This window comes from Notolabrus celidotus, chromosome 13, assembly GCF_009762535.1.
Source record: "Notolabrus celidotus isolate fNotCel1 chromosome 13, fNotCel1.pri, whole genome shotgun sequence".
NCBI classification, from domain to species: Eukaryota; Metazoa; Chordata; class Actinopteri; order Labriformes; family Labridae; genus Notolabrus; species Notolabrus celidotus.
Window position 1 is genome coordinate 33,700,336 of NC_048284.1, and position 27,546 is coordinate 33,727,881.

The 27,546-nt window shown below is 43.8% G+C and overlaps 1 protein-coding gene across 1 annotated transcript in view; it reads left to right on the forward strand.

Moving 5' to 3' along the window:
- The window catches only part of enah (ENAH actin regulator), a 206,494-nt gene that overhangs the window by 145,483 nt on the left and 33,465 nt on the right, over window positions 1-27,546 (forward strand). The window contains exons 5-6 of the mRNA XM_034699826.1: window positions 20,390-20,697; window positions 23,974-23,978. Coding sequence (XP_034555717.1) covers window positions 20,390-20,697; window positions 23,974-23,978 — 313 coding nt within the window. The remainder of the gene's footprint in view (window positions 1-20,389; window positions 20,698-23,973; window positions 23,979-27,546) is intronic.

Genomic DNA, 27,546 nt, shown 5'->3' on the forward strand with positions numbered 1-27,546 from the left:
GATACACGATATCAGCCAGGCAGGAGGGCAGGTAGGGATGAGTAGAGTGAGGCGAGACTGAGAGAAGTGCAGAGGGAGAAGTCAGGAGAAATGGACTGTGAGCACAGTCTCCCATGAGCCGTGTGTTTGTGTTCAGGAACATCTGGCAAGCTTTGTTGAAGGTCTGTTTGGCCGGCACAAATTGACAGGTTATTTTTGTCCAGCTGCTTCACATCTGATCAGAACACGTCTGTCAGAAATCATCGTACTTCTTTTGTTTGTTAATTTAAGGAGCAAGAAACATCTGCAGGATAACATCTGTTCAAATCAGTAATCCAAGCTTTTAACTAGAACGGTCCTCAAGGCTTTTCATCTAAGACCTGAACTACTTTGTAGATTTGATCATTGTTCAGTTAATCACCTGACTAATGATATTAAGTCCACATGTTTATTATGTAAAGGATTCTAGAATTAAGAGGATTTGAGTCAGCAACACTCAGTCAATCAATCTTTCTTTATAAAGTGCCAAATCCCAACAAATGTTCTCCTCAGGCTCTTTCCAAACAGAGCAGGTCTAGACCGTACTCTATGTTCTATTATGAACAAAGACCCAACATCAAGACAGGATCAGATCCAGTCCCATCTTACAGACAGGACTCAGTCTGATCTCATCTTAATCCACCATGAGCAGAGCACTTTGTAGCATTTAGCAAGTTACAGTGGCAAGGACAAACTTCCTTTAACAGGCAGAAACTTCCAGCAGGACCAGACTCAAAGTGATACAGCAGCACATCATGTTGTTACATCTTTTATCTGATTGAATGAACAAGCCACTCACAACTCTCTGATGTACACTCCAGCTTCCCTGCTTTATGGACGTGTACTCCACCCAGCTTTAACAGGCAGAAGCCTCCAGCAGGACCAGACTCATGTTAGACACACATCTGCTGAGATCGTGTTGGAGAGAGGGATAGTGGAAGATGAAGAGAAAGAGAGAGATGATAGTGGTGAGACTGATAGTAGTAGTTGTAGCAGCTGGAGTCTGGCACGTCCACAGCAGCAGAGATCCAGAGGAACCTACAAGACAAGGGAGCTCAGGGACTCCAGAAAGGTCTATGGTTAGGAACTTTAATGGGACAGGGAGAGCACTTTATTAAATTACGATACAACAGAAAGCTGTTCTTTGGTTAAAATGCCCTCCTTTACATCTTTATGATGAAAGCCACCATAATAAAAGCTTTTATCAGTTCCTCTCTGAGAGCACAAACACATATACCGTATCACGCTGCAGGTATCAGGTGGATAAATAATTGATTTCAGTCTAGTATCACATTAAACCTCAGTAACACAGCGGCCCACTGTTTCAAAACATGATGAGTCAGTTTGCTCATGCAGAAATGAAGGAACAATTTGGTTCGGTTGAGCACCAGTAATAAAAAAGTTGTAGACTTTTCTTACAAAGATAACGTAGTTTAAAAAACACACTCTGGGTGAAAGTCCTGTGCTTCTTTGACTCATCAATCAACCCAACCAACACCTCAAGGGGTCTTAAGGTCTTCCCTCTGGCCTGTCAAGGCTGTAGAGAAAAGGTTCTCATCATGGAAGGATACAGGTGTGGGACCTCCAGTGTCATTTTTGAAATGTTGGTCCATTTCATTCTGAAGATACACATGATGCACTGATGGGTGTTTTATTTGGTCCCTGGACCAATCCTCACCTGTGGTCATCAACGAAAGAACCATTAAAAACGGTGGAAATAAGTTTCCTCTGAAGGGTGTCTGGGATCATTCTTACAGCTAAATTCCACCAGGTCCGTGTCCGGTCCATCTCCGATCCGTCAGAGTGCTGGATCTGATAGGTTTCTATTCTAGTCAATGTGTTAACTTCCACTGGATCCACTCGGTTGCATTCAGGCTCCATCTCTGATCCGGCAGGTCGGAGTCCTCCGGATCAGATACACAAGACTTCTATTTTTGCCGGATGCCGGAGCACGACGCATCAATCTCAACAGAACAGATGGAGCGGGACAGGAAGTCAGGTTTCACCAAAACAAAATGAAAACATCCGGTTAATTTTCAGAATAAAACACTCTGTGTTATCACCAGATCGTATTTCACTTAACTACAACAACAAACCAAAGTCATGATGAGCGGAGCCAGGCCTGGAGTCAACAGGTCAGAGGTTTTCAGAGGACCAGAAAGACAACATGGATGAGGAGAGGAGGAGGAGAATCCTTGATTCAGGGATTACAGCTGGAAAACCTCGGTCACATGACTCCAGCTGTCCGGAGGTCCTGCTCCGTGCTGCGTTCTGAAAACACAAACCGATGGGTGTTGACGGATGAGAGAACACGCAGCCGGACTGCAGCAGATCAGAGACAGACCGGACACGGATCTGGTGGAAGTCTGGTGTAAGAGAGCTCGGAGCAGAGCCGCTGCTCCTTTGTATCGAAAGGAGTCAGCTGAGGTGGTTCGAGCATTTCATAGGGATGCCTCCTGGACGCCTCTCTTTGGAGGCATTCCAGGCGTGTCCACCTAGATGGAGGCCTCGGGTTAGACCCAGAATTTGGTGGAGGGACTTCATATCCCATCTGACTTTGGGACACATCGGGATCCCCCAGGAAGAACTGGAAACATTGCTCTGGAGTTGGTTGTATGATCGATTTGTTAGACTGCTGCCCCCATGACCTGATCTTGGATAAGTGGATGAAAATGATTGGATGAAATCATGGACTCACAACTTCCCCACAAAAACTAAATAAACACATGCACATCACCTTTTTACCTTCTTGACCTGTTTTTTTGGATGCATTAAGCTCAAAGTCATAATGCAGATAAAAATGATCTGCCCTTGTTTACCAGGACACTTCCTTTACTTAACACAACAACCAGCATCCTGGCCTTCTGGACTTCATTCAGTCAGGATGCTTTTCATGAGACAGGAGAAGATGGAGACACAGAAAGCTCTGAGATATGGATGAATGGAAGGGAGGGTAGTGTTCTTCCTCGTTCCTCTCTGCCTCATTAAATCCGATCAGCTAACCAATGAATGCGCCGCCTCATCCCTCTGTGACAACACATGTTCAAACACATTCCACACTCATGAGTGCTCACTCGTGGGCGTCCCTCTGTGTGAGGAGGAAACATTGAGAGCGTTTATCTGAGCAGAGGCAGGGGAGTGAAATCCTCTCACAAGACCACAAGCAGGGAAAGAAGATGTGCACACTCTGCTTCTCTCACTTTCCAACATCTCCTCTCTCCGTCTCACGTTTAATCCTGCTCCTCCTCATCCTCAGTGATGGATGAAGAAGAAGCCGAGCAGGAGGCCTCCACGATGATGACGGACGGGAATACTCACCGCGAGTAATGTACGAGCAGATTCATAGACAGCTGAGGGAAGAGTGCAGATGAACCACCTGTTCAGAAATGCAGGGTGCTACCCTCAGATTAAAAAGGCATGAGCTGGGAATAATAGGCTGTGGTATAAATAGCTGCGTGGTGCGTGGGAGCGAGGGAGTGTGTGTGAGGAGAGAGAGAGAGAGAAAGAAAGAGAGAGAGCGTAAGGAGATGTGTTGCACCGTCTTGAATGAGAGAGAGGAGAGGAATGGAGAGAAACCAGAGGAGAGGGTGTGAGTGTGTTTAATATGTGATCATTGTTAGAGGATGATGGAAACGTGCTCTGTTAGACACACACACACACACACACATACACACACACACACACACACACACACACACACACACACACACACATTGGCTGGGCTCTGATGGGGTCTAGTGTTAGTGTGTCACATGGCACAGTGTGTATCCATGTAAATGGGTGTGTATGCTGAACTTGGACTCAATCATCTCTAGAGTAGGTCCATATGGTCCATATGGTCCATACGGCCTCTCGTCCAATCAGACAGCATTTCCTTGTGTTGTGAGCGAATCAGGAGAGGGTATTTTTTCAGACTCCAGCATCTCTGGAGATTTAGGATGGCTGGCAGAATGTGACATAAACGTTTTTCAACCACAGGAACTTTAGCCCTAAACTAGGTGCGTTTCGACCGGTGGACCCAGGGTCTAAATTTAGTTCAGGGGTAGATAATCTCCCCCCTAAAAAGCCCCTGCTAGGGGGGTAGTACTTTTCAAAGGTCCCGGGACGATCAGGGGGCGAGTAAATGCACTACACCACCAGACCAGTAGAGGGCAGTAACACAAAGAGGAATGCCATTCATCACAGATGACACCATAGAAGCAGACGGACAGGCAGGTATCATTATGAGCAACACAACAGTTAGCCTGTTAGCATGAAGAGACTCAGCTGGTCTGTTTTAGATGGTGCTATATTTCATCACAGATGGATTCACTGAATCAACACGTGAGAGGAGATAAGCGCGAGTAGCAAAGACGTTTCAACACGCCTTTAAAATCCTTTTGAACTCAAAAAGCCGTGGCAGAGATCGACCGGTGTTTTGGTTTAAACAGCGACCCTGTTAACTGGAGACTTTCAGCCGGATGCATCCCTCATAAACGTCTTTAGACCATCATTAAATATCTGATGAGGATATTTTGAAATCTTAATAAAAACTAAACTAGTTTGCATTCCCAGGAACTCCCTCTGTGTTTCAACAGCTGTGTAAACTCCACAAACACTGACACGTTCAGCTGAGGGTCTCCAGTTTACAGGGTCACTTTTAAAACCGTAACACCGGGAGAGACGCATTCACAGTGGGCTGAGAGAAGACTACTGTTACAAGCTGCTAAATCAAGAGAATCACAGCTTCTTCTTTTGAAAAGTACACACACATACAAAAAAGATAGAACAAATAAAAACTAATGAAAGAAAGAGAAATCAAGTGAATCACAGATGTGTGTGATGTTATTGTGGACGGAGGGCGGAATAAAAACACTGAGGTTAATCTACCAATCAGACACATTCAGCATTGCAGGCCCTGCCCCCCGAAAGTCCTGGGACCTTTTGAAAAGTACTACCCCCCCTAGCAGGGGCTTTTCAGGGGGGAGATTAACTACCCCTGAACTAAATTTAGACCCTGGGCCCACCGGTCAGTACGCATGTAGTTCAGGGGTAAAGTCCCTCTGGTCGAAAAACGCCTTTAGTAACGCATTGCACAGAGAAAAGAGACATGTGTGTGTGTGTGTGTGTGTGTGTGTGTGTGTGTGTGTGTGTGTGTGTGTGTGTGTGTGTGTGTGTGTGTGTGTGTGTGTGTGTGTGTGTGTGTGTGTGTGTGACTGTGTGTGTGTGTGACTGTGTGTGTGTGTGTGTGTGTGTGTGTGTGTGTGTGTAAGGATTCAGGCTACGCTGCTGCCCACACTCCCTTCGCAACAGTTTCCTTGGCAACTCTTGTCAGGAAGCGGGTAAGACGCCAGATAAGCCCTGCAGGAGGCTTTTTACAGCTCTGCATCCTGTGACGCGTTCCTGCGAGGCAGAGAGAGAGAGAGAGACGTGGAGGAGAGGAGCTGCTAGAGGTTATGGGAACATGGAGACCGAGATGTGGGGGATCAGATACATGAATCCTCTCGAAATGATGGTTACAAGTGCAATGCATGCTGGGTAATTACTCTGTCCAGAGTTTCTGTCTGAGTAGCTAACTACAGAGGCAGAGAGATTAGATCTACCCTCTATATCACAAAGTACACAGCGACGCCTCGGTCGTCTGTTCAGTTTGAAATCCATGAAAAGTCTGGATGTCTCATGGAATCTGCCTCTTCTAAAAACACTCCTCTGTGACCTCAGGGTGAAATCCTCACTAACTCAATCAATCAATCAATAATAAATACACACAAGCGAGCACATCACTTCTCTTGTTCCGGGTCTTCAGGAGGAGAACATCACAACACAGGAAGAGCTAAAAGCAGCATCAGTGATCCGAGCACACCGATCAGTCGTGGAGGTCAGGAAGAGCTGCAGAGAGGATATCAATTCAAGCTTTTTCTCTTTCATATGAAACTTGGATAAACTGGATATAAACTCCTCACTTTCAAACAAAGTGCTGCCTTTGACATCTCTGCCGATGACGGTTAGCAGGTATTCCCCATAACTACCTGCTCACCATACAGTATCCCTTACTTATTGCAGTAGACATGAATCCATTTTGAAGCTAATAGTTTGGCCTTTGCCATCTTTCTGTTCGTAACCAGCGACCTGTCCCCACGCTCCTGCTTCATCTTCTCTAGATGTGACCATAATGCAGGAGAATGAACTCCATGATTGATTAAGAGAACTAGAAATTGAGCTCATTACCTCTTCAGGAAGATGTTTACTGTAATAAATCAGACAAGTAACCGGGTCATACCCTGTGCAGTCATCCCGGCTGGCTTCAGGTCGCCTCTGATTCGCTTCAGTTCACCTTTAAAACCCCAGAGACCACATCTATACAGTCTGTGTCCAACCATGGTTCAGATGTACGTACACGTCTCACTCCAGCAGAGCTCTAAAGTATCAATAACAAGGTTTCCCGTAGCAGTCCGATGACTCGTAGGAGGACTTTTCTGTGTTTCCTAAACATTTCCTTTTGGAATCTGACCCTGAGGTTGTTTACATTTTTCACTTCTCTCTGAGTGTTCAACATGTAACATTTTGGCAGAGAGGGAAACTGCTCTCACGTCCCAGGAATGTGAGTCCTGACGAGTAAGCCTCACAGACTTCAGCTGAGGAGCGTAGTAGGTGTCCGTTTGAGGGATGGCAGCGCTCTCTGTGTCACCTGCACACACACATATCATCCTGCTAACACACACATCACCCTGCACACACACCATCCTGCAAACACATCTCAGGTTATTTTAAGAGTGCGCTTACACATTGTTCAGGAATGTCATGATGTACTGCTGAGGGGAATGCTGTGTTCGTGTGTGATATTCATAAATCAGATGGAGGGTTTTTTGTGTAAGCGTGTGTGTGTGTGTGTGTGTGTGTGTGTGTGTGTCTGAGTGCTGAACATATTTTACTGTAACAGTAATCCTGAAGCGAGTTATTCCCAGCTCCATTGTCTCACTCGGCCCGCGCTGATGAGGAAAAGAAGGCAGCATTAGAGACATGACGTGGCCTCTGTTAGTTCAGATATGTGTGTGTTTGTTTTTATACCTCCGTTTTGACAGTCGATGGTGCTCTTATCAATCACATGAAACTAAATTTTTTCATTCACAGTAAGGTCTTAACAGAGTCAGAAAGTAACAGCAGCACCTGTGGAAGCTCCTCCCTCTGGCTTGTCACTGAACCAGTCTCGTTACTCTGTCAAACCTCACACCGTGTTGTGTTTGTGTTGGCTTCGTGTCTATTCTTCCTCAGTGTGTTTCACATCCTTCACTGTCTCTCGTCTTCTTCTCTCTGCTGGTGACTTGTCAGCCATTAACTTAAATCAAACAGTTTGTGTTCAGAGTAGCATTAAAAACATCCGAAAGTAACGCTTTTGTCACAGTGTCAACAGGCAGAGGTGAAACTGAAAACACAACACCAGATGTGCTGTAAATGAAAACCTTCTTTAAGGGGTTTTGTCCAATCAGGATTGAGTATTTAACAAAACCGGGTGATAAGTAAGGAAGCCGGGGAATACAAAAATAATGCCTGAATATTAAAACGTAACTTCTTTGTGATGAAACCATCAACGCAGACAGACCTTCTGTCATCTGTAGACCCTGTCTGATGGTGTCAGATCAGATGAGTCTTGATAAAACATGTGAACACAGGCTCTTCACTTCATGACCTCTGATGTTAGGGGTTGAGTGAGTCTGGCTGTAGGTTGCGTCACCACCAGCACTGGATGCTGCCTGCCTTGTTTCTGTGGTTGTTTGTGGTTGTGTGTGTTTGTGGTTGTGTGTGTCTCTGTGTGTGTGTGCGTGTGTGTGTGTGCGTGTGTGTGTGTGTGTGTGTGTGTGTGTGTGTGTGTGTGTGTGTGTGTGTGTGTGTGTGTGTGTGTGTGTGTGTGTATGTGTGTGGCACCTGTTTGTTTTTCCACCCGCTGGAGCCCGTGGAAGAGGCAAGTCATGACGTCACAATTACACAGCCAGCCTCAAGTGGACACTCAAGGAACTGCAGTTTTTAGTACTTCCGTATTGGGCCTCATATTTTAAGACTGTAGGTTGCCGCTTGGTAGAAACTTGGTAGTAGAGCAGCAGGACTGATGCCACATCTTTCCTGCTAACCAAAACACATATTTAGCATGCCGATGAAACCTTAGCGGTCCCCTAGGTGGGTCCAGTCCACATCAAGCGGAACCTCCGGACGCGACAACTGAAGCCAATGCAGAAGTGCTAAAAACTGCAGTTCCTTGAGTGTCCACTTCAGGCTGGCTCTGAAAGTACCAGAAACCACATACACACCCATTCAAAGAAGACGCTCTTTACAGCAGAAATAAACATGTTTACAGCCTGGTTCAAAACACGAGTGTAGTCTGGATAGCTCATTTCAAAATCAGCACACACTACGGGGTGAATTTCTTCTAACACAGCAATTTTGAAGATATTGAGATGACGAGTTTTCCAATTTGAGGCACAGCTGACTTGATTGACAGGCGGGAACACTGTAGCTGTTGGCGTGGAGGCTAAAGGCCCACTATTACCTCACACTCGCTCCACAAAAGTTAGGTTGAGTTCAGCATTTCCAATATGGCTGCCACCACCGATTGGCTTCAAAACAGCGCTTCAGAAACAGATGGATGACATCACGGATGCTATGTCCGTTATTTACACAGTCTATGGTCCACATCAGAACAGGTTCCTGTGTGGATTTGAAGCAGACACTTTTTAAAGGACTCTTGTGCCGTTCCTCCTCTACTCTCCGTCTCTGGTACAGAACGCAAGAGTCTTATGTGTGTAAGAGAGGAAGTTGGTTTCTTGGCCAGCATACTTGATGTCACTCACATTTGAATTATTTTCAACATTGTAGATTAATACTGAAGACATCAAAACTATGAAATAATCTGGTTTTACCATAATCTGGATTACAACAGTAGTCAAATAGGGCTATCCATTGTGTACTAACCCTACCTCTGAACAACACAACTGATGGTCTCAAACACATTAAGAAGGCAAGTCATTCTACAAATGAACTCTTGACAAGGCTCATGTTCATTAGAAACCATTCCAGGAGACCACTTCATGAAGCAGACTGAGAGAATACCAAGAGTGTGCAAAGCTGTCATGAAGGAAAAAGGGGGCTACTTTACAGAATCTAAAATATAAAACAGATTCTGCTTTGTTTAACACTTTATCTTCATTCAATAATTCCATTTATGTTCTTTCATAGTTTTGATGTCTTCAGTATTAATCTACAGTGTTTACAATCATTACAATAAATACAAACCCTTGAATGAGAAGGTGAGTTACCAGTCAAAGTGTAGCAGCCGGTCAGTGTTTGTCTCCTGGCTGTGGGCTGTTATAAACAGTCTTTGTGTATTAAATCTGAGTATGAATTAAATATGATTAGACTGTGTCTCGTTTCCTACGTCACAGTGTTTATGTGCGGGATATAATCATGAAGATGCTGTGCTGATTTCAGAGAGGAGAGGATCCCACAGGGACTCATTCGCCTTCAGAGAGAATTATTATTGGAAATGAGGAAAACCCCAAAGAGACCGTAAACCCTCAGAGAGACAGCCCTGCTCTGCTTCAATCCAGGTTACCCCGCTGCTGTAATTACACTAATGGACCACTGAGACAGCGTGAGAACTGGGGCAAGTGTGTGTGAGTGTGCGTATGTGTGTCCTAAAGTTGTATACCTCTGTGCTGGGGATAGCTGTGGACGGTGCCATGTTTCTGTCTGTTCCTCTGCTGTGGGTTTTTCAGGGACACATGACATGGAATAATCACAGAATAAGCTCATCCATTCACATATCTCCTGATTACATTTGATGGGCAAAGGTTAAAGTATCTTTGATCTCTCAAAGCATCATCATAACATAATTATGGAACAATTTAAATCACATTTCTCAAAGGAAGCCAAAATGAAAGGACAAGGTCAGAAGTCAGTTCCTCCCAGACATCAGGAAGCACTTTTCTTCTTTCTCCTGTCGTTCCTGTGAAAGACATGTTTCATCCACACCACCGAATATCTTCATTGTCTGCACAAATGTCCGCTTTGACTCAAGGATGAAGTGACTAGATTATGCTGTTAAAAGACCAAATCAATCAATCAATCTTTATTCATATAGCGCCAAAACACAACAAACATTCTCCTCAGACTCTTTCCAAACAGAGCAGATCTAGACCGTACTCTATGTTCTATTATTAACAAAGACCCAACATCAAGACAGGATCAGATCCAGTCCCATCTTACAGACAGGACTCAGTCTGATCTCATCTTAATCCACCATGAGCAGAGCACTTTGCAGCATTTAGCAAGTTACAGTGGCAAGGACAAACTTCCTTTAACAGGCAGAAACCTCCAGCAGGACCAGACTCAAAGTGATACAGCAGCACATCATGTTGTTACATCTTTTATCTGATTGAATGAACAAGCCACTCACAACTCTCTGATGTACCCTCCAGCTTCCCTGCTTTATGGACATGTACTCCAACCAGCAGGAAGTCATGGTGTTTTATTTTTCATCCTACACTTGGGGTTTGCCTTATTGAAAAAAAAACTACATCTCGATAATCCTGGGGATTCTGGTTATTTGGAGTCGAGCTGTCCTTAAAGGAAACTACTTTCCCCCAGAGTCTGCAGATTGACCTCTTCTGAGCCACATTCATCTTTTAAAAGCCAAACCACCTTCATGTGAGGAGTGTGGATGATCCATGTGAGCGGTTAAATCTAACAATGTTGATTCTGAGGCTGCTGGTGTACGCATGTTTTATTTTTTTAAATCAATCTTTATTTGTATAGCGCCAAATCACAACAAACGTTATCTCAAGACTCTTTTACCAACAGAGCAGGTCTAGACCACTCTATGTCAAATTATGAACAGAGACCCAACACCAAGACAGGATAAGACTCAGTCTGACCCCACCTTAATCCACCATGAGCATTGCACCTCACAGTATTTAGCTAGTTACAGTGGAGAGGACAAACTTCCTTCAACAGGCAGAAACCTCCAGCAGGACCAGACTCATGTTAGACAGCCATCTGCTGAGACCGAGTTGGGTCTGTAAGAGAGTGGGGGAATGACATGCAGGAAAGGTGCTGCATGTTTGAATTAAGCCCGGGCCGCCCGCTATATGGATGCGCAACTTAACCATTAGGCTAAATCTGCACCTTATTCACGTGTTTTTAACTTCAGCCATGCAGGAAACTATGTTAGCTTGTTGTGTTTTTAACTTTAACTGATTTTTCTTTTTCCTTTCTACCCTTACTTATTTTATTTATTTTATTTTATTGTATCATTTCTTTTATTTTTAAGGCTTTTTATAATCATTATATATTTTATTTTTTTAACAGATGATATATATATATATACAGTGGGGCAAAATAGTATTTAGTCAGCCACTGATTTTGCAAGTTCTCCTACTTATAAAGATGAGAGAGGTCTGTAATTTTCATCAGAGGTACACTTCAACTATGAGAGACAAAATGAGAAAAAAAATCCAGGAAATCACATTGTAGGATTTTTAAAGAATTTATTTGTAAATTATGGTAGAAAATAAGTCTTTGGTCACCCACAAACAAGCAAGAAGAAGCTCTTCTGTCCTCCACTCGTTACCTGTATTAATGGAACCTGTTTGAACTGGTTATCAGTATAAAAGACACCTGTCCACAGCCTCAAACACTCAGACTCCAAACTCAACCATGGACAAGACCAAAGAGCTGTCCAAGGACACCAGGAAGAAAATGGTGGACCTGCACCAGGCTGGGAAGAGTGAATCTACAATAGGCAAGCAGGTTGGTGTGAATAAATCAACTGTGGGAGCAATTGTAAGAAAATGGAAGACATACAAGACCATTGATAATCTCCCTCGATCTGGGGCCCCACGCAAGATCTCATCCCGTGGGGTCAAAATGATCATGAGAACGGTGAGCAACAATCCCAGAACTACACGGAGGGACCTGATGAATGACCTGCAGAGAGCTGGGACCAAAGTAACAAAGGCTACCATCAGTAACACACTACGCCGAGAGGGACTCAAATCCTGCAGCGCCAGGCGTGTCCCCCTGCTTAAGCCAGTACATGTCCAGGCCCGTCTGAAGTTTGCCAGAGAGCATATGGATGATCCAGAAGAGGATTGGGAGAATATCATGTGGTCAGATGAAACCAAAATAGAACTTTTTGGTAAACTCAACTCGTCATGTTTGGAGGAAGAAGAATGCTGAGTTGCATCCCAAGAACACCATACCTACTGTGAAGCATGGGGGTGGAAACCTCATGCTTTGGGGCTGTTTTTCTGCAAAGGGGACAGGACGACTGATCCGTGTTAAGGGAAGAATGAACGGGACCATGTATCGTGAGATTTTAAGCCAAAACCTCCTTCCATCAGTGAGAGCATTGAAGATGGAACGTGGCTGGGTCTTCCAGCATGACAATGATCCCAAACACACCGCTCGGGCAACGAAGGAGTGGCTCCGTAAAAAGGATTTCAAGGTCCTGGAGTGGCCTAGCCAGTCTCCAGACCTCAACCCCATAGAAAATGTGTGGAGGGAGTTGAAAGTCCGTGTTGCCCAGCGACAGCCCCAAAACATCACTGCTCTAGAGGAGATCTGCATGGAGGAATGGGCCAAAATACCAGCTACAGTGTGTGCAAACCTGGTGAAGACTTACAGGAAACGTTTGACCTCTGTCATTGACAACAAAGTATTGAGTTTAACTTTTGTTACTGACCAAATACTTATTTTCCACCATAATTTACAATAAGTTCTTTAAAAATCCTACAATGTGATTTCCTGGATTTTTTTTCTCATTTTGTCTCTCATAGTTGAAGTGTACCTCTGATGAAAATTACAGACCTCTCTCATCTTTCTAAGTGGGAGAACTTGCAAAATCAGTGGCTGACTAAATACTTTATGCCCCACTGTATATATTAAATTATTTTACTCTGTTATTTTTAGTCTCTCTGTTCTGCTGTGAAGCACTCTCAGCTGCATGCTTGCCTGTCTGAAAGGTGTTATATAAATAAAGTTGTGTTGAGGTGTAGCAGATATAAAGAAAGGACTTCCTCACCTCTTCTGTGTCTCTTAGTGGTCACTATAATCCTGAGAGGTTAATCTCTAAGTGTTTAAATACCACTTTAACTTAAGGCACTGATTTGATCCATTCCTCTGGGTGGAGGTGTGTAAAGAAGGCGTCTCAAATTGAACACAAAGAGGCGCCACTGACTAGATTTCTCTTCTTTGACATCCTGCTAGATAAAGAATAAAAAACGTCTTTCACATAACCCTGACAGATCAAACCAATCAGTCACTGCCTCACCCTCATGTAGAGGACCACACTCTGATGCCTCGGTAGTTTATGGAGGCAGAAAATTCAAATTCAAGTGAAGACGCTTCATATGTAAGAGATAATGTGAGTGAGACAAGATCCGGACGTGAAACTGTCATCATTCAGCTCTCCTTCTTCTCTGAGCTCTGTGGTTCACACACCTTTAAAAAGAAACTAATGTCACAACTTTGAACCCTGCTGCTATCATCACCACCGCTCATGGTTAAACTTTCTTTGGAGAGATCACTAACCTAAAGTTTCTCTCACCTGCTCCACTCCATCATATTAATGGACAGGATCCAATGTGAAAACATCTGTAGCTGCTGATTTAGCATGCTAACTGAAGCTAACGTTTTAGCCACATTGTTGTGATGCTAACTGAAGCTAACGGTTTTACCTCACCTTCCGGTCTATGGTGTCAACAAGCAGAAGCTAAATGTGTCTGAACTCTTTTCTGTGGATTGATTTGACATGACGTGTGATCAGTTTGTCTCTGGTGTTGATCATGTTAGGGAAAGTTAATAACCATGGTCAAAGGGTTTTGACCAATCAGAATCAAGCATCTTACACAGCCTGAAGATCAGTAAGAAAGCTGTTGTATTTGATGTCAAATTGTTGACTATTGAAGTTTATTGTTTTTTTCCGATCTATCTAACCAACTGAATCATGATGAGGGGGGCGAGGTCACTGGATTATACGATACGCGATACTCGGCCCATGTTAATGATAGAATGAAACAGCGATATGCATCATGTTTACAGCACTTGTAGCTTTCACTCGTTGTCAGTGATAGCAGTAGTAATTTTCTGGTAAGACTCCAAGTGAACAAATCCCTTCTGAGTGAGACTCCACACAGACCTGAGTGCATCCTCCACCTCTCCTCTCGTCTCTCTTAAAGACCTGGAGCAGCTTCTTTCATTCTTTCTTCCTTTCTTCTTCTTAGTTTTTAACCCTCCTGTTATGTTTGTTTCTCAGGAACAGCAATAATGTTCCTGGGTCAATTTGACCCGGGTCATATTTAGTTATCCAAAAGTGTCAAAACTCCAAAAAATCCAAAACAAAATCTCATTATTAACTCCATTACTAACCACTCAAATCAATATTTAGTGCAATTGTGTTCTTTAATTCTCACTGATCATGGTTCAATGAGGATAACTCACTCATTTTTCATGAATATTCATGTTAAAACTTTAAAAAGTATAATGTTGGTAGGACTCCTTTGCAGAGAATCTTGATATGTTTTGCCCCTCCCCTGCTGAGTGTCCACTCAATGTGGGTGGAGTTTGCCCACAGGAACAGAGAAGTTGGGGTGAAATATGTCACACAGTTGCAAAGAAACAATTAGTATTTGTCACTTCTGACTCCTTTTAGGGTCCACTTTGACTGCCGGGTCAAGTTGACCCATGAACAGTATCCTTGTAACATGCAGGGGGGGGTTGCAAATATGTGAAATGAACCATTTTACGCTAATTAAGCCAAGCAGAAGTTTCATACCAAAAAAATACTTTTAACAATTTTTATTTTTATTTTTGAATTTTGAAATGGGTCAATCTGACCCGGAACATAACAGGAGGGTCAAAAGTGACGAGTGCATCCTGCTATTTTCTTCTTCTGCTTTTTTGCAGCTGTCAGCTTTTTCTTCTTGGATAAATTCATTGCTGTTCTTGTTACCCCCCTCGATCGTGTCATTAGCGCCACTCTGTGGAGTCTTGAGGTAGTGACGCGGTGAGTCAAACTAGCAGGGAGCACCATGTTTATATCAATTAGAGGATCAGTATTTAACCCTGGTTTGATGATGATTGCATCACACATGTCAGTAACACAATATTCTGCTGTGTCCATATTTAGTCCCAGCACTAATCATGACACAGCTCAAATCTGATGGATTCATCCTGGCATGTTCTCCTTGTCCTCGTTAGTGAGGAACAGGGAAAACTTTGTCCAAACGTGAACGCTGCACAGACGTTATGGCTGTAAACATGTTTGCGTGTCTGTCGTGGAGTGACTCAGCCGTGGCAGAAGGGTCTCTCACAGCAGCCTCACGCATGGGAACAACTCGCACCAAAGCATGACATCACAAGTCCGTGAACCTGCCGGTCCAAACACGCCCCGAGACAACATGTGTGTGTGTCACTGCTGGAGCCGGATCTGTGTGTGTCACCCAGTGCAGATGGAGTGTTTGCAATGAAGCAATATTAATGCTGATGATTGACTTTCAGATGTGAGTCAGCAGAACAGGATGAGTGAGGGCAGACAACCTGACAGGATGTGACATAAAAGACAGGGGGGAGGAAGAGGGTGCATGTTGGCATTCAGCTCAGGTTCCCACCCTCCCTCTCCTGTAATTTATGAACGTGTGCTCTCTCTCATTTTACAGCCGAAGCAATTTATGACTGAAGTGAAGTAAATCATCCTGTGTGACAGTTCAAGCTCTCACTTCGATTAAAGATTTCCTGAGAACCCTGTGAGTGTGTGTGAGTGTGTGTGTGTGTGTGTGTGTGTGAGAACCTGACAGATTACACCCTCCCACGTTGAAGTGTCCTTACCCCCTCCTTGTAAGATCTATTGCTTCATGAGAATCCTTCCCTGACAGTTGTTGTGATGAGCGTTGGCTTGTTGTGTACACATCTGCATCTTCAGGTCTCTCTTAATGTGAGTATTGACTTGTGTATTTCTAAACCGTCTCTCCGTAAGTGTTTCTTTTTGATGGCCTGAATTTACTCCTCCTCTGAAAGAAAGCCAACACAGAGAGTACAGCAGGGAGCACTTTCTAGTGTGGGACAGATATCAGGATCCTTCATGATGTTTGACCTTGGGCTTGTCTGTGCTAGACATAACCCAACCCACGTTAGCCTCATACATGTTAGCGGTTTTTCGACCACAAGGTCTTTACCCCTGAACTACATGTGTTTCGACCAGTGGACCCAGGGTCTAAGTTTAGTTCAGGGGTAGTTAATCTCCACCCTAAAAAGCCCCTGCTATGGGGGTAGTACTTTTCAAAGGTCCCGGGACTTTCGGGGGGCAGGGCCTGCAATGCTGAACGTGTCTGATTGGTAGATTAACCTCACTGTTTTTATTCCGCCCTCCGTCCACGATAACATCACACACATCTGTGATTCACTTGATTTCTCTTTCTTTCATTAGTTTTTATTTGTTCGTTCTTTTTTGTATGTGTGTGTACTTTTCAAAAGAAGAAGCTGTGATTCTCTTGATTTAGCAGCTTGTAACAGTAGTCTTCTCTCAGCCCACCGTGAATGAGTCTCTCCTCCCAGTGTTACGGTTTTAAAAGTGACCCTGTAAACTGGAGACCTTCAGCTGAACGTGTCAGTGTTTGTGGAGTTTACACAGCTGTTGAAACACAGAGGGAGTTCCTGGGAATGCAAACTAGTTTAGTTTTTATTAAGATTTCAAAATATCCTCATCAGATATTTAATGATGGTCTAAAGACGTTTATGAGGGATGCATCCGGCTGAGAGTCTCCAGTTAACAGGGTCGCTGTTTAAACCAAAACACCGGCTGATCTCTGCCACAGCTTTTTGAGTTCAAAAGGATTTTAAAGCCGTGTTGAAACGTCTTTGCTACTCGCGCTTATCTCCTCTCACGTGTTGATTCAGTGAATCCATCTGTGATGAAATATAGCACCATCTAAAACAGAGCCAGCTGAGTCTCTTCATGCTAACAAGCTAACTGTTGTGTTGCTCATAATGATACCTGCCTGTCCATCTGCTTCTATGGTGTCATCTGTGATGAATGGCATTCCTCTTTGTTGTACTGCCCTCTACTGGTCTGGTGGTGTAGTGCATTTACTTTTTTTTCTCCATACGTCACTGGCCTGATTTGCACGATCTACCCGGGACTTCAGCCCGCGGTCGAAACGCAGACAACAATGGGGGCACAGGAACCTTTTAGTTCAGGGGAAAGTAGTTCTTGGGACTAAAAGACCCTGGATCTCTTGGTTGAAATGCACCTTAGCTCTGTACATTTTTTAAGTACCAGGGGGTCTGGGGTCAGTTGTGGGGAAATTTAAAGAACAATAAAACTTTTAATTGTGTGTAAAACCTCTTCTAAGATGCAGTTTAAAAAAGTAGACCCTGTGTTAAAGGGCCTGTACTGTCAGCATGGGTTCTGGTTTTCATTCATAGTACAGTTGTAGTCCGAGTAGTATCACGTTTAAGCAGGCTTTGATGCATGCAGGAAAAAACATCCATGTGTGGAGCAAAAGCAGGCAGAACATACATCACCTCCTCTTTCAGTGGTGATCTGACGACAGCTTGTTTACCTTCATACGGGTGCAGCAAACATAACGCTGTGGATCAAACACATGATCGTGAGAGCCTGCTGTTCAACCTCTGCTTTGTTAACAACCATTTCATAAATGAGTTTTCGTCTCCTCTTGAAGACAGACCTGACAAAGTTTGCATCTTTGATTTTTGGGATTCTGCTTCAGAAAGTGAAGACCTGTAAACTTTAAATAAATTATAAAAAAAGGTTGTTTTTTTAATCTCTGTGTGCAGACGATGATTCTGAGATTGTTGTGTCTATCGCTGCCAAATATTTACAAATGAATTACAAAGACTCTTTATAAAATCAGAAAGACATGTTGATTCTTATGAATGAATAACAAGAAAGAGAAGTACTGAAAGATGTGTTCACTGTCAGCTCTGATGATTATCATCAAAAATCATGAGACTGTTTCAGAAACAGACATTGGATGAAATGTTTGATGACATCCTCGCTGCTTTGTTTCAGTTTTATCAGATCTCACTTCTATGGAGGGGAAAAAGTCATGTTTCATTCCCAAACACACGGACACACACGACACACACTGACACACACTGACACACACTGCCTACATCAGCCAGAGGTGCCAATCTGGCCCACGGGATGACTCTGCAAACTGAAAAAATTACAGAGAGGACCTTAACTGCAATTTTTCAATAAAAATAACTACTATTTCAAATTTGTCCTCTGGGGGTCACATACAATCATAGTTCTGGCAGAGCGAACTAGAACGGCGCTCCAGGATTATTTTTTTTTCTCAAAATGAGAAAAAGGAATATTTGCTGTTTGCATAATCCGGTTGAAATTCCTGAAGAATTTTTAGAATGCTTCATGATCCAATCCAAAGGTTTACATATATGTACATTTGTCACATTTGAACGGTGGATCCACATTCTTTGAAAGGATCCACATATTGTTCGTGTGCTTACCATACATGTGCATGCGTAGGTGCACTCCGTCACTACTAGCACTAGCACTACACCCCTTCATGCAACACTGTGCAGCAAGCAATCTGTTCATGCTGGAGCAGATCAGATCAACTTGGGCTGTATGTGTCCCCTGAACTGACATGAGTTTGACACCCCTGGCCTGCATCATGTATTCCTCTGCTCCCTTCCTCTGCTGCTGCTGCAGCTCAACACACACCTCCTCTCAGTCCTGCTGCCCTATGCTGACACCTAGTGGACAAAGCTGGACTTGCAGGCACAACTAGGAAAAAATGTGACATCTCTGGATTATACACATCTGTTTCTATTATTAAGCATCATGCAAAATAAAAAACACACATGCGCACACACACACACACACACACACACACACACACACACACACACACACACACACACACACACACACACACACACACACACACACACACACAATCAAACAGGACTATTAATCTGTGCCTGTACTGTCTCTCACTCCTTGTGTGTTTGCAGCAGTGTGCAGCAGGGAGCAGGTTCTGTCTCACACACTCTTCAGCTCCATGTGTTTGTTTTAATGTGTCTTAAATGTCTGAAGCTGGCCGTGGTTGTGTAACAGCAGAGACATTGAGCCCGGCAGTAATTGTTATATAAAGCGTTTCTTATGTAAGGACGACTGCCTGAGGGGAAGAGGGGTCAAGACGGGCCTTACACTTACTTTCTCCTTCTTATAGGTCTACATGTCAAGTCTGTCACTCTCTTCTCTGTCACTCTGTCACTCTATCACTCTATCACTCTGTCACTCTGTCACTCTATAACTCTATCACTCTGTCACCTCATCAGGGTTATATTTTATATTTTAATTGCTGGTGATAGTTGAAACATTATTTCAGAGAGGAACCCTGATCTCAGTTTGTCAAACTTCAGTCTTATTGTGAACTTTCAGTGATGTATTGACATCTTCTCTCCTTCTCTGCTTCCCTCCTCTTGTCTCCTGTTCCCTCACTATCCTCTCATATCCTTCCCCTTTCTTCTGAAATCCTCTGCGTCCTCTTCGTTTCTCCCCTTCTTTCCTTCCATCCCTTCCTCTCCTCTTCTCCCATCCTCCTGTCATTCCTTACTCTCCATTTCTACTCCATTCCTTTCCTCTTATCATGCATCCTCTCCTCTCCTTTCCTCTGGTCTTCTCATCTCCTTTCCTCCTCCCCTCACCTCCTCTCCTTCCCTCCCATCTCCTCTTCTCCATCCCTCCCATCTCCTCCTCTCCTCTCCTCCTCTCCTCCCATCTCCTCCTCTCCTCCCCTCTCCTCCTCTCCTTCCCTCTCCTCCTCTCCTCCTCAACTCCTCTCCTCCTCTCTTTCCCTCTCCTTTTCTCCTCCTCTCCTTCCCTCCCCTCTTCCCCTCCCCTCCCCTCCTCTCCTCTCCTCTCCTCTCCTCCTCACCTCCCCTCTCCTTCCCTCCCATCTCCTCCTCTCCTTCCCTTTCATCTCCTCTCCTCTCCTCTCGTCTCCTCCCCTCTCCTCCTCACCTTCCCTCCCCTCCCTTCTCCTCCTCTCCTCTCCTCTCCTCACCTCTCCTCTCCTTTCCTTTCCTCTCCTCTCCTCCCCTCTGCTCTCCTTCCCTTTCCTCTCCTCCTCTCCTCCTCTCCTCCCCTCCTCCTCTCCTCCCCTCTCCTCTTCTCCTCAACTCCGCTCTCCCCATCTTCTTCCCTTTCCTCCTCTTCTTTCCTCCTATCTCCTCCTCTCATTCCCCCCCCCCCCTCTCCTCTTCTCCTTTCCTCACCTCTCCTCCTCTCATTCCCTTTCCACTCCTCCTCCTCTCCTCTCCTCTCCTCTCCTCCTCCCCTCTCCTGCTCCAGGCAGCTTCAGGAGCTGCAGAAGCAGAAGGAGGTGGAGCGCGAGCGTCAGGAGCGTGAGCGCCTGGAGCGAGAGATGCAGGATCGTGAGCGACAGGAGCGCGAGCATCAGGAGCGCGAGCGCCAGGAGAGGGAGGCACAGGCGGAGCGAGAGAGGCTGGAGCGGGAGCGCCAGGAGCAGCAGGAGCGTGCCGAGCGCGAGCTGATGGAGAGGGAGAAGGCGGAGAGAGAGCGACAGGAGAGAGAGCAGCAGGAGCAGTTGGACAGAGAGCAGCAGGACTGGGAGAGAGGGAGACGCATCTCAAACGCCGGTGAGTGGGGCACAAACACACACACACACACACACACACACACACACACACACACACACACACACACACACACACACACACACACACACACACACACACACACACACACATACACTCTTTTACCTGGTCTGAACTGAAGGTCTGTGTTGTGTGTCTCAGTTCTGATACTTTATTAATGTGCTTCCCTCTCTGATCAGAGGGTTAATCCAGGCTGCCTCAGAGGACCTCCTTTAGGACCTCTCTGAGTCCATGTGGTGTGTGTCTGATTCATAGATTGCATGCTCAAAGTGATCATTGATTTCTTCATGAAGATTTATTGATCCAAGATCTGCATTAATAAGGTCATTATGACTCTGTATCAGTGTGTCTCTGTTATACATCATATCTGCAGGGCTGAGTTTGATGCCTTAGACAGAGCAGGAGATTTATTGCATGCACTGGCAGAACACTGTGTGTGAAGCCTGCACCTTTAGAGCTCCCCCTGGTGGCTGGCAACAGTATAGCAGTGAAATCTAGCCTCCTCCATTATAACTAAAAAGTAGAAAACACATCATATAAATGTAGACATGAGTTGACGTAGTGCAAAACACAAACAATGTGCTGAGGACCGGTTTTGAATCAGTCACCATCATGTAAACACACACGCCACACTGCGTCACAGAAACACAGACATAAAGATGGAGACAGACGCTGTCAGTGCTGCCGCTAGCAGCATCTGGTCCTGCTGCTGGTTAAAGCGACTGCCACACAAATGTCGATAACGGGACAGGTGTGTGTATGGGGGGGTTATTTGAATTATCGTTAATAGATGCCAATGATTATCGAATAGTCTTTTGGCTTGAAATGCCCATCCCCAAACCTGCTCTGTGTGTGTGTAGATGTGTGTGTTTGTGTCGGACAGGAGGGGTGTGACCCGATCCATCCCGTGGCTCCACCTGCCAGATCTTGGCTCCACAAACACAACATGTCAGCGCCCATTGAGGTGGTGTTTTGGCTTCACATTGAGACAGCACATTTTCCATTCTTTATATAATCAGTGTGAGAAACCTGCAGGTGATCCAGAATGATATCTTCGGATGCAGAAATCTGAAAACATGATTCTTTATTCTCATATTAACTCTGGAATTAAATTGCAAGCAGTGTTTTTACTACTTAGATTGTGTTTTAAAAACAACACCATTAAGATATTCAATTATATCAATACGATACATTACAGTGTCTCAGTGTACAGGTCTCTCACAGTGCACTCATCAAATGTTTTCTTTGGTAAGATAGTAATTGTAAATCAGATGTGCAAAGGGAGCTGTGCTGAGCTGTGAAATGTGCGACAGGTGAATAGTTGTCTGCAGTAAATATGTTCCTAATGAATAATAAACATGTACAAATGTCAAAGGTTTCCACCAAATACCATTATAAATACATTTCACTCAGGAGAGACACAGTTTGAAGATTAAATGTTATTTATTACAACTTAATGAAGAATGAAACTTGACAGAAATCTTTGGCATAAGGACTCTATGGGGATTATTTAGTGAGCGTAGGATGTGTGAATTTAGCAGTAGAAGAAATCCCCCTAGAGTCCAGACTCTGGTGGTGGTGGTTGATGAATCCTAGGAAATGAAGACTTGCAGAGACCAGGTGGAGACGGGGAGGTGGAGGGGTGCGCACCATCAATGCAAGAAGGAACTAGCTGGAGAGAGAGACACATTTAAAAAGACAGCAGAAAGTTGATAGGCTGATGATAAGGGCATGTCACTGAGCTATTGGATGACAGCCGCCGCTGATTAACCAATGACAGCTCCGGAGCATGCAGCTGGAAGCAGGTGAGCTATTGAACGAGGGAGAGGAGAGTTAAAGTACTGCTGTGATTGCTTTATAGTCTTCCTGACTGAACTTTCACTAGAGCTACATGTTGGTCATTTCTGAGCCAGGTTCATATCTTGATGTTATGATAAAAAAAAACTGTTTTTGTTGATGAGCTAAGGATGAGAAAATGGAAATAATGACCAGCACTAATCAACAACAAGATATAAAAAGAATACTGGGAATTAAATCATCAAATAAATTGATTTCAAAAGATACAGCAAAGAAACAATCCCCCAAGATGAAATCACATGGGACATAGATATGGGTCATTTTTAGGGATGTAAGGATACACTCAACCTACGATGCGATTTGAATCCCCATTTTTGGTTCACAATACGTTTGTCTAACGATTTTCAAGAAAACTGGATTGAACTCAAAATTTAGATAACTATTATTTTATTTCAATTCTCAGATATGGGCAGTTACAATATGTAAACAAAGTCATCCTTTTTCATTTTTAAGGTGTTGTAACTCAAATAAAACCACTGCACACTTTTTTTCAGCACCTTGTAAAAATAACTAAAACCGTACAAAAATTGGAAAATTTCAGAACAATTATAGAGAAATGGAAAGTGAATGATTCCCAAATATGAAATTTTAAAACAAATAAGGTCAATCTCTTTAAATAAACTAAAGTGCAGCTTCTGCTCCTGGCTGTGAACTGACATGTTTTCCTTCAGGAATATCAGGGAAAGACAAAATGCTACCTTTGAATATTCAATCATAGAATAAATTGATTTCAAAAGATGCAGCAAAGAAACACTCCCCCAGAATGAAGTCACATGGGAAATCAATGAGGGTCATGTTGACCCATGTCATGCATTTGAAGGGGAGTGATACAAAAAGTGTTTTTATTCTAAAGGTAAAAGAAGGATGTTTTATGATCAAAATCAAGTTAATTGAGGAATACCTGGAATACTGAACGATGGAATTAATTTACTGCACAGATAGAGCACATAGAAACTCAGTGGGGTCACTTTGGACCCATGTTGTGCATCAAAGGGTTCATAAATAAATCAAATAAAAGTAATAACTTGATACTAACAGGAAATAAAACACATGCTGCACTGAATTCAACCAGTCTGTGAATATTAGTTAAATATTACAAACAGAAATTCAAATCATTTATTTACAAGAACTATGTAACATATAATGTGTAATATAAGTCACGCTGGTTTAAAAGCAGACTGTTCTTCAGGGTATCTCAGGAGACACTGTGCAGGGTGCAGTTTCTGTGCAGATGTGAAGCTCTTTCTAGAACCATCTGTGATCCCCGCCCTGCACAAAGACCTGTGCTGTGTTGAGCTCAGCCCACAGTAGAGTTTGTAGTTGTGAGGTTCAGGCGGCCGCTTCGCTGTGAAGCATGTCAACCCTTCTGCTGGTCACGACCATAGACTGTATATATAACAGACAGCGTCGCTCCGCCTTTTCCCATTGTACGGTTTTGCAGCCAAAATATCCCGTTCCAGAACGTTGCCATCTTGTACATTTTTCTGCAGCCAGTCTCCGCTGCAGGGAAATTTTATGTTTCCACGGTAACAAGCTCCGCCCTACAGCGTAGCGTCCCGAGGTCCTACAGAGTTTCTCTCTACGGCAGCTGTCAATCAAAGTAAACCAGGAAGTAAAATCCCGTTTTTTAAACTCTAATAACTAACGACAAAACAGATAACTCCATTTTTATACATTTTCAAAAAACACATTTCTTTTTATTGTACATATTTAATAAAGTTACATTTTTAAGATACCTCTAATTAGTAATGTCATTTTGACTTAGTCAAAGCCACCCAACTTCAGTCTTTTGATAATACCTTAAGCTAGTAATATGTAAAAATATGTTTTTTGAAGCATTTTGAAATGTTTTAAAAAGTGAGTTGTCTGTTTTTGCAAATGAACTCTTCTATGAGTAACGTTTAACGTCTTTATCATTAAAAGTGAAACAAGGTGCAAGAGGCGCCTGTATGGTTGGCGTTGTGTGTAATCCCATGGCGCCTTAGTAGGTGGTTGGATAGATTTGTGGTGTTGCCGTGGTAACTTTACTTTACCTTTACATATCCTACAAACAGAGAGCGACTTATTTAGAACATCTCTGTCTTTGCAAAAGCCAAAGTGTTTCCACACACTGGACCACAATGGTGGCTTGATCATTTCTGGCTCGCCGGCTTCTCCTCTGCCGTCCACCATGCTATGTTTTGTTGTCTGCTGGCGCGTGGCGATGATGTCACAGACAGGCAGCCTGAATTGAGTAATGTTTAACCAAGCGGCAACCTCCGGTCTAAAAATATGAGTCAATGCGGAAGTGTTAAAAGCTGCAGTTGATCGAGGATCCGCTTGAGGCTGGCTCCAGAAGTACCGGAAGTCACATACACATGAATGGGGAAAAGACGATCTTTGCAGCATTAATAAACATGTTTACAGCCTGGTACAAAAGATGAGTGTAGTCTGAATAGCTAATTTCTCGATGTCCTCTCACTGTGAGGGGGGTGAATTTCTTTCTAATTTGGCATTTTCGAAGATATTGAGATTACTAGTCTTCCAATGAGAGACACAGCTGCCTGTGGGAGCACTGCAGCTGTTGGCTAGGAGGCTCAAAGCCCACCTCTTTACGTCACAATGGCTCGACAGCAGCAATATGGCTGCCGGCTTCAAAACAGCGCTCAGAAACAGATGGGTGACGTCACGGATACTGCGTCCATATTTTTTACAGTGTATGTGTTTAACATCTTTACCATTAAAAGTGAAAAAAAAACACATCCATATAAAGTCTGCCGTGCTTAAATCCAATGTGTTATTTCCTAGTATGGATACAATCCATTTATTATTACCTTTAAAAATGATGTTAGATCCATAGACTGTAAAAAATATGGACGTAGTATCCGTGACGTCACCCATCTGTTCCTGAGAGCTGTTTTGAAGCAAATCGACGGCAGCAGCCATATTGGTAATGCGGAACTCAACTAGGCAGAGTGTGACGTAGTGTGAGTCTCTTAGCCAATGGCTGTGTGTTCCCGACCGGGAGTCACGTCAGTCATGTCCTTATTTGGGCAAAACTCATAATCTTAATATCTTCTTAACCGTCACGTTAGAAAAAAATTCACCCCCCGTACAGTGTGTGCCATTAGAGAGATTAGCTTTGTAGGGCCAAGCCGTTTTTTGAACCAGGCTGTAAACATGTTTATTAATGCTGCAAAGATCGTCTTTTTCCCATTCATATCTATGTGGTTTCCGGTGTTTCTGCAGCCAGCCTCAAGCGGATTTTTTCGATGTAATGCAGTTTATATCACTTCCGCATTGGCTTCATCGTTTGAGACCGGAGTTTGCCGCTTGGTTAGATCCATATATGTCGTCTGGAAGGACAACTAGCCGAGCACAGATCGATGTAGTCGGATCATAGCAAGATAAATCAATACATCGATGTAGTGGATGAATCGTTACACCCCTAGTGATTAGCCCTCAGGAGACATTATTTTATTAGGTCACATCAAGATCAACCCGAGAACTCATCAAACGGCAAAACCTGCAGAAACAGTGTTTATAAGGAGGCAGAACATCTGAACTGAAGACATCCTGTGTTTAAGTTCAGTTCAAACATGGCTACCACCCAAACATCCAAACTCTGACGTTGCACCTGGATGCAGGATCTGAGCCGATCTGATTCAAAGGGAAGGGACTCTTCTTGCATGTTCTGGTCATCACTAGCTTCCTGTTCATTGGAGCTGAGCTGCAGAGCTCCAGCACACACTCTGCTCGTCTGCCCATAGGCCGGACAGACGCTCAGAACAGACTGCTGGGGCACTGGGGCTCAGAGGAGAGGAATGTGTGAGGGGTTCTCGTGGGTTTTGCGGTGAGACCGTTATCTTTGAAAGATAAACGTACACACACACATTAAGAACCACACACACACAAACTAATTTAGTGAATTGTAGCTGGAGCGTTTGGTCGTCCTCCTTTAAATATCCTCTCCTCTTCATTATCTGTAATAACCGTCCCTGTCAGAGCTCCGAGCATAAGAAGCTCATTCTGAATGAACTTCATGTTACACTCACAGCTCTGCTCACTCAAGTCTTTAGTTTGTTTCACTTTGATTCTAAAATAAGATCCAGGAAGAACCGGCTCTGATGAGACCTGCAGCTGTGATGGATCAGAGCTCTGTGGTATGATGGAGAGGGGGATCTGCGTCACGTAAGGACTGGGTCAGTAGGGAAGGCAGCGTTGTGTGGCACGCCTCACTGCCACAATCAGCCTATTAGCATATGCATGCATAAACACACACACACGTACACACACGTACGCACACGTACACACACAGGCAGGCAGACACAGTTCAGTGGTGTTACTCAGAGGCTAAAAATACATCATCGGGAGAATGCTGGTGAGAGCCCCAGGGATGAGTGTGTGTGTGCGCGTGTGCATGTGCGTGTGTGTGTGTGTAGATGCCCCGGGATAAGAGAGAGGAATTATTTCACATGTCAAACATGGAGAACAAACACACAGGAATACACCAGAAGCACACACACATGTTCTGTTGAAACATATGCGTCTGTTTGTCTTCATGTTCACTTCAGATTTAATATTTAGTGCTTTTTTTAAACTTCTCAGTGATTTCAGTCACAAGCCTGACAGTATCAGTGTTTGATACTAACATCTCAGCAACAGTCAGAAATCTGTCTCTGTTTTAATCTCAGATCTTTAATCTGAGTCTGACTCACAGATTATCTCTGTATGATTCACCTCGTACTCTCTACATGTTGTTTTTTGACACTTTTTAAGATTGAGTCTTATCTTGATGTCGTGTCTTTGTAAATAGTACAACAAAGAGCTCAAGTGTCTTTAGATAACACTGTAACATTTAAGATGTCCCTTTTAGCTGGGCCGTACATAACTCTGAGTTTTACAAACGTTCCTTTAATCCTGAACTATCCTGTCAGCCTGTAAGAGTTTCATGTTTGATCAGGCGGACACACGTGTATAAGAGTTTTCTTTATG